The sequence below is a fragment of the Mobula birostris genome, chromosome 28, assembly GCF_030028105.1.
Source record: "Mobula birostris isolate sMobBir1 chromosome 28, sMobBir1.hap1, whole genome shotgun sequence".
Taxonomy (NCBI): domain Eukaryota; kingdom Metazoa; phylum Chordata; class Chondrichthyes; order Myliobatiformes; family Myliobatidae; genus Mobula; species Mobula birostris.
This window is the reverse complement of record NC_092397.1, coordinates 42661267-42678085: the sequence shown is the minus strand read 5'-3', so window position 1 is coordinate 42678085 and position 16819 is coordinate 42661267. Positions and strand designations below refer to the sequence as shown.

General features: G+C 46.8%; 4 protein-coding genes and 1 long non-coding RNA gene across 5 annotated transcripts in view; 2 read left to right on the top strand and 3 right to left on the bottom strand.

The window, feature by feature from the left end:
• LOC140189149 (uncharacterized) overlaps window positions 1-8533 on the top strand; it is a 28009-nt gene extending 19476 nt beyond the window's left edge. The window contains exons 3-4 of the long non-coding RNA XR_011883470.1: window positions 1964-2075; window positions 8093-8533. This is a non-coding gene — a long non-coding RNA (uncharacterized lncRNA). The remainder of the gene's footprint in view (window positions 1-1963; window positions 2076-8092) is intronic.
• The window catches only part of LOC140189264 (histone H2B-like), a 621074-nt gene that overhangs the window by 393806 nt on the left and 210449 nt on the right, over window positions 1-16819 (bottom strand). The gene's annotated exons all lie outside the window — the stretch shown is intronic.
• Window positions 5741-6178, top strand: LOC140189314 (histone H3). The gene has a single exon (XM_072246022.1). It carries the CDS (start codon window positions 5752-5754, stop codon window positions 6160-6162), a length of 411 nt encoding a protein of 136 aa, XP_072102123.1. The 5' UTR covers window positions 5741-5751; the 3' UTR covers window positions 6163-6178.
• LOC140188972 (histone H2AX-like) lies at window positions 10775-11158 on the bottom strand. Its single transcript, XM_072245633.1, has one exon. It carries the CDS (start codon window positions 11156-11158, stop codon window positions 10775-10777), a length of 384 nt encoding a protein of 127 aa, XP_072101734.1.
• Window positions 12075-12449, bottom strand: LOC140189123 (histone H2B 1/2-like). Its single transcript, XM_072245829.1, has one exon. It carries the CDS (start codon window positions 12447-12449, stop codon window positions 12075-12077), a length of 375 nt encoding a protein of 124 aa, XP_072101930.1.

The window sequence follows — 16819 nt, the reverse complement described above, 5'->3', positions numbered from 1 at the left end:
CTGCCCATCGCCTCTCTCTGTTGTTCTTCCCACCTTTTCTTTCATCCATGGCCTTCTGTTCTCTCCTGTCAGATTCCCCCTTCTCCAGCCCTGTATCTCTTTCACCGATCAACTTCCCAGCTCTTTACTTCATCTCTCCCCCTCCCAGTTCCACCTGTCACTTTGTGTTTCTCTCTCCCCTCCCCACCTTTAAAATTTACTCCTCATTTTTTTTTCTCCAGTCCTGCTGAAGAAACTGGACCCAAAACGTCAGCTGTACTGTTATCCACAGATGCTGCCTGGCCTGCGGAGTCTCTCCAGCATGTTGTGTGTGTTCCTTGGATTTCCAGCATCTGCAGATTTTCTCCTGTTTATTATTCAATGTCAACAGGCATTTTGTATGACAACTGTCAAAGTACCACTCATTTAGAAATGCAGATATGAAACTCGAGGTTCAGCAGATGCTGGGAATAAACTATAAAGTAACGCACACAAAGTACTGGGACTCTGCTTGGAAACACTGGTGTGCTGTCTTCTCAACCATCTCCCCCTTCATATTCAGTGATTGGTAGCATTCAAATGCTGGGGAACTGACAGACACAGCAGAAGTGACACGCTGTTGCGTTTGTGGTTCTCAGACAGAAATTCTTTGCCTTTTCTGCCCTGTAAAATGTTTGCAAAGAAGATCAACAGGTGAAAGAGAATATATCTCAGTGAGATTATTTTAGTTTTCATGTTGATGTCTGATGTCACACTGTTACAGTGAGGCTGAACACTGTCCGGAGGAACAACACTTCTAACTGGGCATAGTTCAGGCATAAGGACACAACATCAAATTCTCTGTTTTCCTCTCTGCCCATCAAGCTGTGGCTTGGCTCAGTTTGTCTCTCTCCATTAGTACAGCTTCACATTCTGGGTATCTCCCACAGACTTACTAAAGCACACAATACAAACAGAAACAAAAACAACAGGAATTCTGCAGATGCTGGAAATTCAAGCAACACACATCAAAGTTGCTGGTGAACGCAGCAGGCCAGGCAGCATCTCTAGGAAGAGGTGCAGTCGACGTTTCAGGCCGAGACCCTTCGTCAGGACTAACTGAAGGAAGAGTGAGTAAGAGATCTGAAAGTTGGAGGGGGAGATCCAAAATGATAGGAGAAGACAGGAGGGGGAGGGATGGAGCCAAGAGCTGGACAGGTGATTGGCAAAAGGCACACGAGAGGATCATGGGACAGGAGGTCCGGGAAGAAAGACAAGTGGGGGGGGGACCCAGAGGATGGGCAAGAGGTATATCCAACTTCTCCAGTTTCCCCTGTAAAGTCTCAAATCTCTGGTATGTTTGTCAAACATGACTTAACATTCAGCAACCCAGGTTACAGGGTCCGAGACCAGGTTCCAGATAGACAGGGTGCTGAAGAGGCTTTTGGAACACTGGCCTTCAGTCAGGGCACCGAATATAGAAGCTGGGATGAGATGTTGCAGTTGTCCAACACGTTGGTTTGGCCGCATTTCGCAAATAGTGTTTAGTTTTAGTGACCCTGCTGTTTGACAGACATCATTATGCTGGAAAGAGAGCAGAGGAGATTTACGAGGATGTTACTGGATCTTGAAGGACTGATTTATGGAAAGCGTTTTGGTCAATTTTCCCTGGAATATTGAAGAATGAGTAATGATATTGCAGAGGTGTATAAAATTATAAGGGGCCTGGGTTGGGTCAAAGATAACAATCATTTTGCCAGTGTTGGGGAATCAAGAACTGGAGGGCATTGGTTTAAGATGAGATTTAATAGGAACCTGAAGGGCAACTTTTCCAGTTGGTGGTGGTGAGGGGGTTACAGACCACGAGCTCAGATGGAAACTTTGGTCATCGTGGACCATTTGAGCTGAAGGTCTTGTTTCTGCGCTGTGTGAATCTGACTGTAAACCCTGGTGACTTAGTTCAATGACATTAAACTTCTCTATATGATTTGCTATTTCTTGATAGATTATTGACTCCAATACGTGAAGTGAAGTTAACAGGACTACAGTTACCTGCTTTTCATCTTCCACCCTTCTTCAACAATGGTTTTCAACTCCACGGGGACCTTTCTGTAACAGTGAGTTTTGACAGACTTCAATGCCTCCACTTTCACTCCAGACTTTAGTGCAGGTTGTTGGGACCTGGTAATGTTTGCTTTTAGTCCCATTAGTTTCTCCCTCGAGATGGCGGTTGTTACACATTATGGCACAATATTGAAATGTCACCATCAGATATCTGTGGGATGTTTTCTGTGTCCCCACTGTGAACACTAATTCCATGTTGGTCTGATGTTCAGTGCAGACTGGCAATCCTGCAACACCGCTGGTGCTTGACTCCATCGGTCTTCATCAGCTCCTGCATGGGCAACTGCTTGCTTTACGTTTCGTACGTCCCTGACTTGCTTTACGTTTCGTACGTCCCTGACTTGCTTTATGTTTCGTACGTCCCTGACTTGCTTTACGTATCGTACTTCCCTGGCTTGCACATCAACTTCCACAGCTAGGGTGCAATATCCATGGTCGACCCTGACCAGCAGAGAGCCATCACCAACATGTTTGCACATGGCCTCCTCTACTGCTACGACGAGGCCAAATATAGGTTAGCCGAACAACACCTCATATTCTGACTTCAATCTTGATAGAATGAACATTGATTTCTACAAATTCCGGATATCACTACACTCTGTTTCCCTCACCCCCACTTCTTTTCCCCCATTCTGATGCCGTTTAACCCCTTCACCCCTCGTCACACACCCTCATGACCTGCCCATCAACTCTCTCCGGTTCTCCACCACCTCCGTGTCATCCCATGGTCCAATGTTCTCTCCTATTAGATTTCTTTCTCCTCATCTCTTTGCCTTTTCTGCCTGTCACCCAGCTCCTCACATCATCATCCCTCCACAAACCACACGTTCCCCACCCCTCACTTGTCCTCCTGCCCTCCTCCACCACCTTATTCTGGCTTTTGTCCCTTTCTTTCTCAGCCCGAAATGTCGACTGTTTGCTGAGTTCCTCCAGCATTTTGTGCGTGTTTGCTTCAGTCTGTGTATTGATTAAACTAATCAAACTGGTACAGTGGAAGAGGAATTTGTGGAATGGTCAGAGATGGTTTCTTACAGCAGTACCTTACCCATGAACAGGCCACTTCAGATGTAATCTGTGTAATGAGGTGGGAGTACAGAGAGATCTTGTGGTGAAGGATCCCTGAAGAAGTGATCACAATGTGGGAGATCTCCAGACCACAGACTGAGGGTGAACAGCAGCGTCCAGGTTTGAGATCAGGGTTTTCTTTCCACTAGATGAACTGCCAAGTATGGCTGACAAGCCCCATCTGCCCTTTAGCAGTTGGTTATATGACGCTAGAAAACCGATTTGCACCTTCCCCTGTCACTAGAAACAGCTCCGTTGGGCTGAGTAGCTAAGCCATGTGTAAAAGTCAGGAGCTGTATTTGGTTGATAGAGGCAATTTCAGGTGCACACCATTGGCAGCATTTAGTGGGAAGTGGGAGCTTGTCCCATTACTGCCCCATCACCGGTTAAGACAGCTGTAAGTGACCAATATGTTGGTATATGAATGGGAAGCTCAATTGGAATGGGTTGCCACCAGCAGATCATGGTTGTTGCAGCTCACAGAGCAAAGATACTTGATGCAGCGCTACCCTAATTTGCTTCTGATTAAATCTCTCATGATAATTACAGTTCCATTCTCATCTCTCTTTGATATTTCCCCTTTTGTGCTTTATCCCATCGGGAGGAAAACCTGAGGATCTTGAGACCACTCCTCCCCATGTCTTCTTTCCCTCCCCCTTTCACCATCACTGTCCCTACATGTAAAGTGCCGATGAAAAGTATTCATGCCCCTTGGAAGTTTTCATGTTTTATTGTTTTACAATATTGAATCACAGCAGATTAAATTTGTTTTTTTTACTGATCAACAGAAAAAGACTCTTGTGTCAAAGTGAAAACAGATCTCTACAAAGTGCTGTAAATTAATTACAGATATAAAAACAAAATAATTGCCTGTGTAAATATTCACCCCCTTTAATATGACACACCAAATCATCACTGGTGCAGCCAATTGGTTTTAGGAGTTACATAATCAGTTAAATGGAAATCACAGTGTGAAGTCAAGGTGTTTCAATTGATTATAGTAAAAATACACTACTGTTGGTAGTCAGTCTCCTGGTAAAAACTACACCATGAAGACAAATGAACACTCCAAGCAGCTCTGCAAAAAGCTTATTGAAAAGCACAAGTCAGGAGATGGATGGAAGAAAATTTCCAAGTCACTGAATACCCTTGGAGTACAGTTCAGTCACTCATCCAGAAATGCAAAGAATATGGCACAGCTGTAAATCTACCTAATGTTGAAATAAACTCATTTCAGCCCATTGGTCCCATCATGATTATTAGCCTGACATTGGCTCTCGTTCTTTTCAGACTGTCTTGTCATACAGACACTTCCTATAATTTAAAGCAGGAGAATCGGTAAATTCCCAGAAATCCTCCAGTATGTACGTGGTGTGTGAGGGAGTTTTGTTTTCGCTGGAGCGCTTTGTGTCGGATGAATCGTTGGAAATTGGCGGTTGTTGTAAAGTGAAGGCGGAGCTGGACGATGAGAGGCCGCTGTCGGCTCTGTCCGTCACTCTGACTCTGTCTCCTCCCCTCCCCGCCTCTGTCTCTCTGCGCGTTTCTCGGGCAGGTCGGGGCGCTGTGTATAAAAGGAGACAGCAGCAGGCAGTTTGTCAGTGAGCAGTGACCTGAGTGAAGCAGCATCATGTCTGGCAGAGGGAAAGGAGGCAAAGGACTGGGCAAAGGCGGAGCCAAGCGGCACCGTAAAGTGCTCCGTGATAACATCCAGGGCATCACCAAACCGGCCATCCGCCGTCTGGCTCGCCGTGGCGGCGTCAAGCGGATCTCGGGTCTGATCTACGAGGAGACCCGCGGGGTGCTGAAGGTTTTCCTGGAGAATGTGATCCGGGATGCGGTCACCTACACTGAACACGCCAAGCGCAAGACGGTCACTGCCATGGATGTGGTGTACGCTCTGAAACGCCAGGGCCGCACTCTCTATGGCTTCGGCGGCTGAAAATCTCTCACTTCCTCCCGAGCACAAAACAAAGGCTCTTCTAAGAGCCACCCACCGCCTCACAGACGGAGCCGTATCCACAGACTTTTTGATTCTTTTTATTTTATACTCAGCTGAGTTCCATTTTAAACAGATTGATTGGTGCCGCTTGAAACATACTGTAATTCTGCCTTTCCAGTCGGTGATTACCGCAAAACCTGCATTAGGATCGATCTTAATCCTCTTATCAGTTTCGAACAGTTTCACTCGTTCAGAGAACGATTCCGTAGTTGTGCATTTAAATCTTAACTGAGGCAATTAGATATTAAATGAAACTGAAATTGTATAATCCGTCATACAATTAATTGTAAATAAAATGTATTTAGGACCGTTGCTGGGTGCTCTGAAATTGGCGGGCGATTTTAAATTAATTCTGCGCCAATCACACTGCAGGAATGAAATCCGACCGCCAGTCAACAGTTTCCTATTTTGTCGTAAATTGTTATTCGCCCCCAGCCTGCAGGAAATGAATCAACCAATCGCAGTAAGGGACCTTAATAGACACCTGGTTCAGCCAATCAGAGCTGATGGGAAGACCCTTTCCAACAGTATAAAACCCTGTCCCGGAGCACATTTCGTCTATCTTGTTCCTGTATTTCAGCCTGTGTTCTCGGTTCTGAAGGAGAATGGCCCGGACCAAGCAGACAGCGCGTAAATCGACCGGAGGGAAAGCTCCTCGCAAACAGTTGGCGACCAAAGCGGCGCGAAAGAGCGCTCCAGCCACCGGCGGAGTGAAGAAGCCTCATCGCTACCGGCCCGGCACCGTGGCTCTGAGGGAGATCCGGCGCTACCAGAAATCCACCGAGCTGCTCATCCGCAAACTTCCCTTCCAGCGCCTGGTGCGGGAGATCGCTCAGGACTTCAAAACCGATCTGCGCTTCCAGAGCTCGGCCGTCATGGCCCTGCAGGAGGCTAGCGAGGCTTACCTGGTCGGGCTGTTTGAGGACACTAACCTGTGCGCCATCCACGCCAAGCGGGTCACCATCATGCCCAAGGACATCCAGTTGGCCCGCCGCATCCGCGGGGAGCGCGCCTAAACCCGGCCTCCACAACAAACCCAAGAAAAGGCTCTTTTAAGAGCCACTACCACAGCAAAGGAAAGGGCTGTCGCTTGCTGATCATAGTATTATTGTAGTGACGATCTGCCCTCCTGATGGGGTGGCTCGGTTTTGCACTGACTGACCGCGATCATCAGCTTTTCTGTGCCGACAGGTTAATTAAGCGAGGGACGGGAGATGAACGCGCTCCCTCCCCGTCAGGGTCTCACCTGGCCCTTCACTTCTCCCACAAACCTGCCATGTACCGCTGCTGCGGCTGTTCCGTTTTGTTTTCTTCGGACATGTCCGGCTGTCCTTGGAGCGGGAGCATGCGGTCGCGTTGGGTACAGTGGGGGATTTCCGAGAGCGGTAATTATATATTTTTGATTTTACTCTTGTAAATGTTGTGTAAATAAACTTTTGTAGCTGGTACCTGATTGAAGGTCAGTCGGCAAAGTCGCCGGGTAGTTTATCATACATCATCCATCCCCAGAGACAGATCCCTCTCTCAAGACGCCCCCTCCCCTCTCACATAGGTTTCAGCAGTTCCCAATCAACTCACCTGAATCGGACTTTGGGATGCGAGGCGCGGAATCTCCGCTGAACCCAGTCACGCTCTCCTGGAGCGGGAGAAGGAACTGGGCCTGCAGACCACCCCACCGATCTCACTCTCTCATACTCACACACAGCCCGAGTGAAACGCAGTGTTTCACTTCAAATCTGGGACGCCACGGCCGCACTGAATGTCAGAGAGGTACCGGGAATATCGGGTTTTATGCGAGAAGTTGCCCCGGAAAACTCATTCGGATCCGGCGCGGGAATCTCAATATTCATGATCAGCTCTATTCTGAGATGTGGGTGGCTCTGAGAAGAGCCGGTGGGTTCAAACACTTAGAAACGGTATATCTCAATTCACTTTTTGACTGCTGTCTTCTTGGCCGCTTTCTTCTTCGGGGCTGCGAGTTTCTTGGGGCTTTTTGGCTTCGGCGCCGCTGGTTTCTTAGCTGCCGGTTTTTTAGCCGCTGGTTTCTTAGCTGCCGCTCTCTTAGTCGCTGGATTCTTGGCGCCAGACTTCTTACTGGGAGATTTCTTGATGGCAGATTTCTTTGCCGATGGCTTGTTCGCTTTCTTCACCACTTTCACGGCACTTTTTACTTTACCGGATTTAAAGGATCCCGAAAGACCTGCGCCCTTGGTCTGAACCAAGGAGCCGCTTTCCACTCGCTTCCTGATGCACATCCTGATCTGGGCGCGACGTTTCCCCACATCAACACCGCTGCCGGTCAGAGCCTTCATGATGGCCAAAGCGGACATACCCTTCCTATCGCGACAATGCGCCACAATCTTATCGATTTGTTCGCCCAGATTGGGACCGGCTGGTTTGCTACGGCCGGCCGCTTTCTTCTTGGGAGTCTTCTTTGCGGCGGCGGGTGCGGCTGGAGCAGCCGTTTCGGCGGGTGCTGTCTCGGTCATGTCAGCGACTCTGGAAAATCCTTCTCGCAATCAGACTGAATGAGAAATGAAGCGAAAGGCGGCGGCACAGAGCAATTTAAAGGCAGCGAGCGGACGGGGCGGAGACATCCCGCTGTCAGCTCCCGGAGACTTCATTTTTCTGTGTTTCTCTCTCCTCAAAAATTCTCCGATTCCAATTAAAATCGGACACTCCGGGGCCGCGGACTGGTCCCTGTCCGTCACTGAGGCCGGAAAGTTCGCTGGAAAGAGAGTTCAATCGGGATTAAAGGCAGCACTTTCTATTTTAACCCGTTTCATTACTGCGCTGCCCGCGATCTCTCTCCATATTGTTGACCTGCTGTTTGCTTTTCGGCTGAAATTTTGAAACTAACTAAAACTTTCCGGTTAATTCCCGCTTCAGGACTGAGCTGGGGAGTGGGGCCATATCGTAACAGAGAAATCTTTTCTTTTTGTACAGGAGGCGCTGGGAAATCCGGCGATGTGTTCGGACCCACAAACACAGTGATCTCGTCCAACAACAGGAATTCTGCACATGCTGGAAATTCAAGGAACACACATCAAAGTTGCTGGTGAACGCAGCAGGCCAGGCAGCATCTGTAGGAAGGGGTGCAGTCGAAGGGTCTCGGCCTCAGGCAGCACCAATGGGGAGAATGAACAGTCGACATTTCGGGCCGAGACCCTTCATCAGGACTCTGGTGGGAGATGCTGCCTGACTTGCTGGGTTCCTCCAGCATTTTGTCCGCGTTGTTCGCGATTCCCAGAATCTCTTGGCGTTATGCTGACACAATGTTCACATCTGCACCTTCAGAGGTCTGTACTGCTGTCAAAATAAAACGACAGGTTCCTCGTCATATAACACAGTGATAAATGTGATTCTGATTCCAAGGAATAAAGGACAAAGGACATTGTCTGGCCAAACTCTCTGTGTAACTGAGAACCTCGGGTCCGGGAAACATTCTTGGAAATCCTTTCTACACTCTCCCCAGTTTAACCACGTTTCCTATAACGGTGACAAGAGCTGTACACAAATCGGCAAGTGAGGCCTCCAGTCACTTACACAACTGTATCATAATGTCACAACTGATATACTCTATCCCCTGACAAATGAAGACCAGCATGTTAAACCCCGTTCTTCACCACCCTGTCTACAAGTGACACAACTTTCAATGAACTGTGTGTGCACTTTACCCCTAAATCTCTCCGGCCCATTACACTCCCCAATGACCGATCATTCATAGTGTAAATTCTACACTGGTTTGACTTTCCAATGTGCACCGCCTCACACTTATCTGTATTGAAATTCATTTGCCACACTTGACCCTCTTCCCTAAATGATCACGATCACCCTGTAATCTGCGACAACCATCCAAGTAAAGTTGAGGGAAGTTATTCCAACTAATTAATAAACCTTTTGTGCACTGACATTGATCAGTGAAGCTGATTAGTATCAAAATCAATTTTCCTGTTCTCTGGAACCACACCAGAATCCACAGATTATGGAAAGCTTATTACTAAAACTGCCACAATCTCTTCAGCCACATCTTTCAGAGCACTGGTGTAGACAATCTGGTCCAGGTGAATTATCTACTTTCAGACCTTTCAGCTTCCCAAGGACCATCTCCCTAGTAAAGGCAAAATTACTCATTTCTGCCCCCTGATTCTCTTGAATTTCCAGCAGACTGCTGATGACCAATGCACAATACTTATTCAGTTTGTCTGCCATTTTCCTGTACCCCATTACTACCTCTCCAGTAACAACTTCCCCAATATCTACTGTTGCGTCTCTTTTACACTTTGTATATCTGAAGAAACTTTTGGTATCCTCTTTAATACCTGTGGCTAGCTTACCTTCGTATTCCAAATTTTTCGTCTTTATGACTTTTTCCGTCGCCTTTTGTTGGTTTTAAAAATTGTAAATCCTCTGAGAGTCAGGGTCATCTCCGAGCAGATACAGACAAGGGGACGGTGATCATTCAGCCGGAGATGGTGATTCACGTCGGTACTAATGGACAGGTAGACTGCGAGTACGAGACTCCCCCCCCCCCACCCACCACCCCATAGGTCGCCAGTCTATCGCGAGATTAACCCCCAGCATTTGCAGGTACCCATTTTCAGCTGGGTGGACTGGAGCAGTGTGTGGTTAGCTCCCAGAGAAAAATGGTGGTCGGTGGGGGGGGGACCGGCAACTCAGTTTCACAGTACAAATGCTACAGGTAGGATGGAGTGCAGGGAAGAGAGAAGGAGAGATGTGTTTGACCAGGGAGAACATATCAGTGGTACTTAGCGAAGACATCCCTGGGGATTGCCCCATCATGTTGACTGGGACCACCGCACTGCTAAAGGGTTGGTGGAGCAGAATTTATTCTGTGTCCGGTTTTATCAATGTGTTTAGAAGTTCCTACTAGAGACAGGACAGCATTGAACCTTCTTGTCGATCCACCCACCCCCTCCCTTTTCTCCCTGGCACAAACAGAAGTCTGTTCTCAGAGAGACCCAGCGCCTCAGAGGGAGCCGTGTCACGGGAGATCTAACCAAACTGACCCTTTCTTTGCAAAATGTTCATTTATATTTCAGAGACCCAGGTGGGCGAGATTTTCAGTAAATACTGTCAGTTCCACAGGGTAAATGTACTTTTGTAGATAAATGTAAAGCTGCAAATATTATTGTTCTGTGAGGCGGTGGGAATTGCTCATGAAGCGATCAGCAGGCGGTGCTCCCGTCTGCTGTACACCGGAACGGTCCAGGGTCAACCCGCAATGTGAAACCCAGACAACACGGTTTCAGGTCATGAAGAGTGGAATCTTTCAATGATCGGAGTTTAAATTCACCCTCCGGGGTCTGACTCTGGAAGTTCATTTCCCCACCCCGCAAGGGGAGAGAGCGCCATTCAGCCAGCAGAGAGGGGAAATGAGTCAGGGTGAAGCGGATCGTGTACTGTGAAGACTTATACCGGTTTAATTCGCGGAATAAACACGACGGAAGGAGAGAAAACGTTACCACGGATGGCTCCGGTCCGGGCCGTGACAGATACACAGCCCAGTTACTCTGAACGGAAATCACTCGCTGTTCAGCCCTTCCACAGACACCGTGAGTGGCTCTGAAAAGAGCCTTTGGGTAAATAGGTTCAGCTTATGTCGCTTCACTTACTGGCACCGCCGGTTTTCTTGGGCAACAGCACAGCCTGGATATTGGGTAACACACCGCCCTGAGCGATAGTTACCCCTCCCAGCAGCTTGTTGAGCTCCTCGTCGTTGCGGACGGCCAGCTGCAGGTGTCGGGGGATGATGCGGGTTTTCTTATTGTCCCGGGCTGCGTTACCGGCCAATTCGAGGATTTCGGCTGTCAGATACTCGAGCACAGCAGCCAGATAGACCGGGGCTCCGGCACCCACCCGCTCAGCATAGTTGCCCTTTCTTAGGAGTCGATGAACCCGGCCGACGGGGAACTGCAGTCCAGCCCGAGATGAGCGAGATTTGGCCTTGGACCGAACTTTGCCAGCGGTGCCTTTTCCACGTCCAGACATTTTCACAGCCACAACAACTGCTCCAACGACAATGAGGAAATGGTCACCGCGCCCCAACTCGTATTTTTATACATTCTTTGAGAATGCAAAGTAATGCTTGTGATTGGTTTAATGCTGCTTGTTTTCATTGGTGAAAAGAAATGGCCCAATCGACGAACTGTCTTAATCACCAATCAAGAGCCGGTAAAGGTAGAAGCGCGGAAAGTAACCTTCTCCTCCCCAAAGTGCGCTGAAAAATGGAAAAATCCCGCCAAAAAAAACTATTGTTCACATTTAATCTGAAATTAAATCATTGCTGATCTGTTTGACGACTGGGTCTTTGTAATTCCCCCGTTACTGAAATCGGACACATTTAATGCAAGTGTAGTTGATATTGGAGTGTCTGGGAACTCAAATTTCTAATTTCTTTCAACTCGTAAAGGAACCGAGTAAAACTGACACTCAGCTTCTGCCCGGTGCCGGTCATTGTGTAAACGTTATCAAGTTATGGACAAACGGCTCTTCTCAAACTGTCCCCAGCGTCTACTCTGCAACTTAAAAAAAAAGTTGTTCTATGAAAGAACCGTGTAGTCGTTCCGGCCTCGCATTGAAATGAGATTCAGAGAAGTTACCTAACTGTAACCAATAAACTCCTGAACCCACAGCTAAAACAGCAACGGCAGCAATCCTCCGCTCGACATGTATACCGGCAGGGACGGACTGATGGGAGGTAACAATTCCTTTTTAGGAATGTTAAACACCGGGATTATACGGGGAAGATGAACCGGATATTCCAACCGCTCTTTAGCTCTTGTAAAAGTCACCACACATAAAACGTGCGCCATGTATTGCATAAATGCTAGTACAACTCTCTCAGTGAAATCGTGAGTGGCTCTTAAAAGAGCCGTTGTGTTTTCGATCATCGCCCTGGGGAGCTTTACTTGGAGCTGGTGTACTTGGTCACCGCCTTTGTCCCTTCGGACACGGCGTGCTTGGCCAGCTCCCCGGGCAGCAGCAGGCGCACGGCGGTCTGGATCTCCCGTGAGGTGATGGTTGACCGCTTGTTGTAATGGGCCAGGCGGGAAGCCTCGCCCCCGATGCGCTCGAAGATATCGTTGACGAACGAGTTCATGATGCTCATGGCCTTAGAGGAGATACCGGTGTCGGGGTGAACCTGCTTCATCACTTTGTAAATGTAGATGGAGTAACTCTCCTTCCTCAGCCTCTTGCGCTTCTTCCCTGCCTTGCCCGCTGGTTTGGGCAGAGCTTTCTTGGCGCCCTTCTTCGGAGCGGGTTTCGCTGTCTCAGGCATTTCAGCTGACCGCTTCAGAAGCAGAAATAAGCAAATCGCGCTCCCAGGACGAATTAAATAGGCAGCGCCCAGAGGTGTATGCTAATGAGGGATGGGATGCCGAAGATTCTCAATGGCTATTTGAAGCAAAGATTCACGCAGTAAAATCATTTGATTGGATAGCTGAAGAAATTCGTTTAACCAATCAGGACTCCCTCTCCACTACCCCGTGTTTGGTCTGGGTAACACCGTGGACTGGGAACTGTCGCTGATCTGGTGAGTTGCCGCTGCCGGGTAATTCGGCAGGAAGGAAATCTAAAGTACAAAATGGACCAACTACAGCGGCAGTATTTGGCCATTTGGCCCATCGTATCTGCTAGAAAAGCAGATGGAATGAGAAAAACACACAGTTGATAATATGAGACGTTTATGTAATGAAACAGGACAGCAGGAGATCGAAGGTCAAATGGACCAGGAGAAAGATAAATTTACTGCAGCAGCATCATAAACACATAGTATCCACGATACAGCGCTTACAAGAACTAAACTTGCTGTACAGAATTGTAAAAAGATAAGAGAATTTGAATATCAAGACAGTCCATTGCAGTGTAAATTGATCAAAGTGGTGCTGTCTTGAGGTGGAGAGAAGTGTTGTTCAGGTTTGTTAAAGTACGTAATGTCTGTACTTGTACAGCGTGAGTGTGTGGGGTTCATTCTGTACCTGTCAGTCTCTGGTTCAGTGTGAGAGTGTGGGGTTCATTCTGTACCTGTCAGTCTCCGGTACAGTGTGGGAGTTGATACTTGGCACTGTGTCTCCCGGTCTCTCATGCAGTGTAAGTGTATATAGGTTCTTTCAGATTCATCCTCACAATTGAATTCTTTTTAACTTTTTAAACAATATCATACAATGCGATGTGGCCACACATTTGTTGGAGGAACAACACCTTATGGGTAGCTTCCAACCTGACGGCATGAACATCGAACTCTCGCATTTCTGGTAATGCCTCCCACTGACCCCCCTTCACCATTTCCCATCATCTTGCCCACCCACCATCTCCCTCTGCTGCTCCTCCCCCCTTTTCTTTCTTCCATGGCCTCCTGTCTCTTTCACTAATCAACTTCCCAGCTCTTTACTTCATCCGTCCCCTTACAGGTTTCACTCACCTTATTTTTCTCACCCCTACCCCACCTTTTAAATCTACTCCTCACATTTTCTCCTTAAGTCCTGCCGAAGGGTTTTGGCCCAAAACATTGGCTGTACTTTTATTTTTCTCTGGATGCTGCCTGACCCACTGAGTTTGTTCAGTATTTTGTGTCTGTTGCCTGGATTTCCAGCATCTGCAGATTTTCTCTTGTTTGTGACACAATGCTGTACATCGGTATATCAGGGATGATGTATCTGGTTACATTGGGCTGGATGGACTTTGGAGCAGAGTATCCAGAGCAACAAGTCCAGACCATTCAACCCAACTCTGGTCTTGTGATAAATGTGTCACTTTCCTCGAGTCTCTGTGTGGGAGGGTTTGAATGGTATGTGTTGTGGAGCGACATTCGGGCTGATGGAATTGAGAATGATTTTGACTGTAGATATGTAACCAGTGTGTCCACAGTGATCAGTGATGGGACCTCTGTCTGATCAGATTAAAACACACATGGGCTGATCAGATCGCTGATGACACGAATGTTGGTGTAGTTGTGGATGGTGAGGAAAGTTTTCAAACAGACAGAATTCCAACTGATCTATATCCACTTCTGTCTGATACACTGAGGGATCTTGACGTGTTTGTCCGTATCATCCTGCAAGTGCCACTGAAAGGAAATAAACTGCTATAAAGATCACAGAGGGGGAGCAGTCAAGTCAAGTCAAATCAAGTTGCTTTTTATTGTCATTTCGACCATAAACTGCTGGTACAGTACACAGTAAAAATGAAACAGTATTCCTCCAGGACCATGGTGTTACATGAAACAACACAAGGCTACACTAGACTATGTAAAACAACACAAAAACTACACTTGACTACAGACCTACACAGAACTACATAAAGAGCACAAAACAGTGCAGGGCAGTTCATTAAATAATAAACAAGACAACAAGCACAGTAGAGGACAAATTACAATATAATAACAAAAGGAAAAAATTGGAATACGAAGGTAAGCTAGCTACTGGTATTAAAGAGGATACCAAAAGTTTCTTCAGATATACAAAGTGTAAAAGAGAGGCAACAGTAGATATTGGTTCATTGGAAGTTGTTACTGGAGAGGTAGTAATGGGGTACAGGAAAATGGCAGACAAACTAAATAAGAATTGTGCATCAGTCTTCACTGGGGATGACATTAGCAGTCTGCTGGAAATTCAAGAGAATCAGGGGGCAGAAATGAGTAATTTTGCCTTTACTAGGGAGATGGTCCTTGGGAAACTGAAAGGTCTGAAGGTAGATAATTCACCTGGACCAAATTATCTACACCAGTGCTCTGAAAGATGTGGCTGAAGAGATTGTGGCAGTTTTAGTAATAATCTTTCCATAATCTCTGGATTCTGGTGTAGTTCCAGAGAACAGGAAAATTGCAAAGGTCATGCACTCTTAAAGAAGAGAGGGAGGCAGAAGAAAGCAAATCATAGGCCAGCTAGTCCGATCTCAGTGGTTGGGAAGATAATGGAGTCGATTGTCAAGGATGTATTTTCGGGTACTTGGCAACACATGAAAAAATAGGCCAAAGTCAGCATGGTTTCCTTTGATCAGTCCTCACCAAAGACTTGTGTATCTGCAACACTTCTTCTCAACCCTTGTACTCAGTGACACAAATGATGAAGGCCAGCAGATCAAACCCCATCTTCACCACCGTATCTAGCTGAGACGTCACTTTCAGTGAACTATACATTCACATGGACATTATTTATATAAATTACAAACAACAAAGGTCCTGTCACCCAGTGGCACACCACTAGACAGACAGCTCCAGTCTGAGACACAACCCTCAACCATCAGCCTCTGCCTTCTGTCACGGAGGCAATTATGGAATCGATCAACTATCTCCCCAAATTCCATTTTCTAGATCTAACCTTCCAGACTATAGTCAAAGGCCTGGCTAATGTCCGTATAGACAATATCCACAGCCCTAACATCATCAACACTCTTGTGAAACTCCTCAAAGAGCTGCAAGAAATTTGCCTTGATTTCCCTTGCACAAAACTGTGCTGACTGTCTTGATTCAAACCAAATGTTGGTGGATCCTGTTCTTCAGAAACTCCTCCAACAAGTTACAGAGTGATGGGCCTGTAGTTTCCACTACCCTTCTTAAACAATGCAACACATAAACCATCAGTCCTGAAGTCATAGGAGCAGGATTAGGCCTTTTGGCCCGTTCAGTCTGTCCTGCCATTCCATCCCTCTCAACCCCATTCTCCTGCCTTCTACCCATAAGCTTTGATACCCTTAATAATAATTAAAAATCTACTAATCTCTGCTTTAAATAAACCTACTGACTGCCTTTATGGCTGCCTGTGGAAATGAAATCCATTGATTCATCACCTTCTGACTAAAGAAATTACTCATCTCTATTCTAGAGGGGCATTTTTATTGAGGGAGTGGTTTGGTTCAAGATTCCTCCATTATTGGAAACACCCTCTCACATCAACACTATCTTGGCCGTTCAATATTCCATATGTTTCTATAAGATTCTCCCTCATTCTTCTAGACTCCAGTGAGTACAGGCCCAGATCATCAAATGATTATTATATCCTAACTCTTTCAGTCCTGGGATCATTCTCTTGAATTTCCACTCCAGCCTCTGCAATGCCAGCACATCCTTTCTTAGAAAAGTTACCCAACCCTGCTCATGATTCTCAAAATAAGGTCTGACCAAAGCCTCAGCATTAGATCCTTGTTTATATTTTCTAGTTCTCTTGAAATGCATGCAAATATTACATTTGCCTTCCTCACTACCAACTCAATGTGTACATTAACCTTCAGGGAATCGTGCACTAAGACCCTTTGCACAACTGATTTCTGTTCTGTCCCTGATTAGAAAGAGCCTAGGCTGTTATTCCCCCTACCAGAGTACATGACCACACATTTCCTTACACTGTATTTCATCTGGCACTTCCTTCTCCATTCTCCAAATCTGTCCAAGTGCTACTGCAGACTCCCTGCTTCCTCATCACTGCCTGCCTCTTTGTATCATCCACAGTCTTGGCCTCAAAACTATCAATTCCACATTACTCACCCTGTCCAATCATGTGCAACCTCAACTGGTGCCTGAGATGGAGCAAAATAATCTCTCCACAGTGTATTCTCCAGCTTCCCACAAAGTACGAGAATGTACCTGATAAGGCCCTGGAGATTTAACAACCTAAAAGAATTTTTGCAATGGTGAAATAATTGTCAGAAATA

Bases quoted from the DNA above. Each gene is read 5' to 3' on its own strand.
- LOC140188972 (XM_072245633.1), bottom strand. From the start codon at position 11,158: ATGTCTGGACGTGGAAAAGGCACCGCTGGCAAAGTTCGGTCCAAGGCC.
- LOC140189123 (XM_072245829.1), bottom strand. From the start codon at position 12,449: ATGCCTGAGACAGCGAAACCCGCTCCGAAGAAGGGCGCCAAGAAAGCT.
- LOC140189314 (XM_072246022.1), top strand. From the start codon at position 5,752: ATGGCCCGGACCAAGCAGACAGCGCGTAAATCGACCGGAGGGAAAGCT.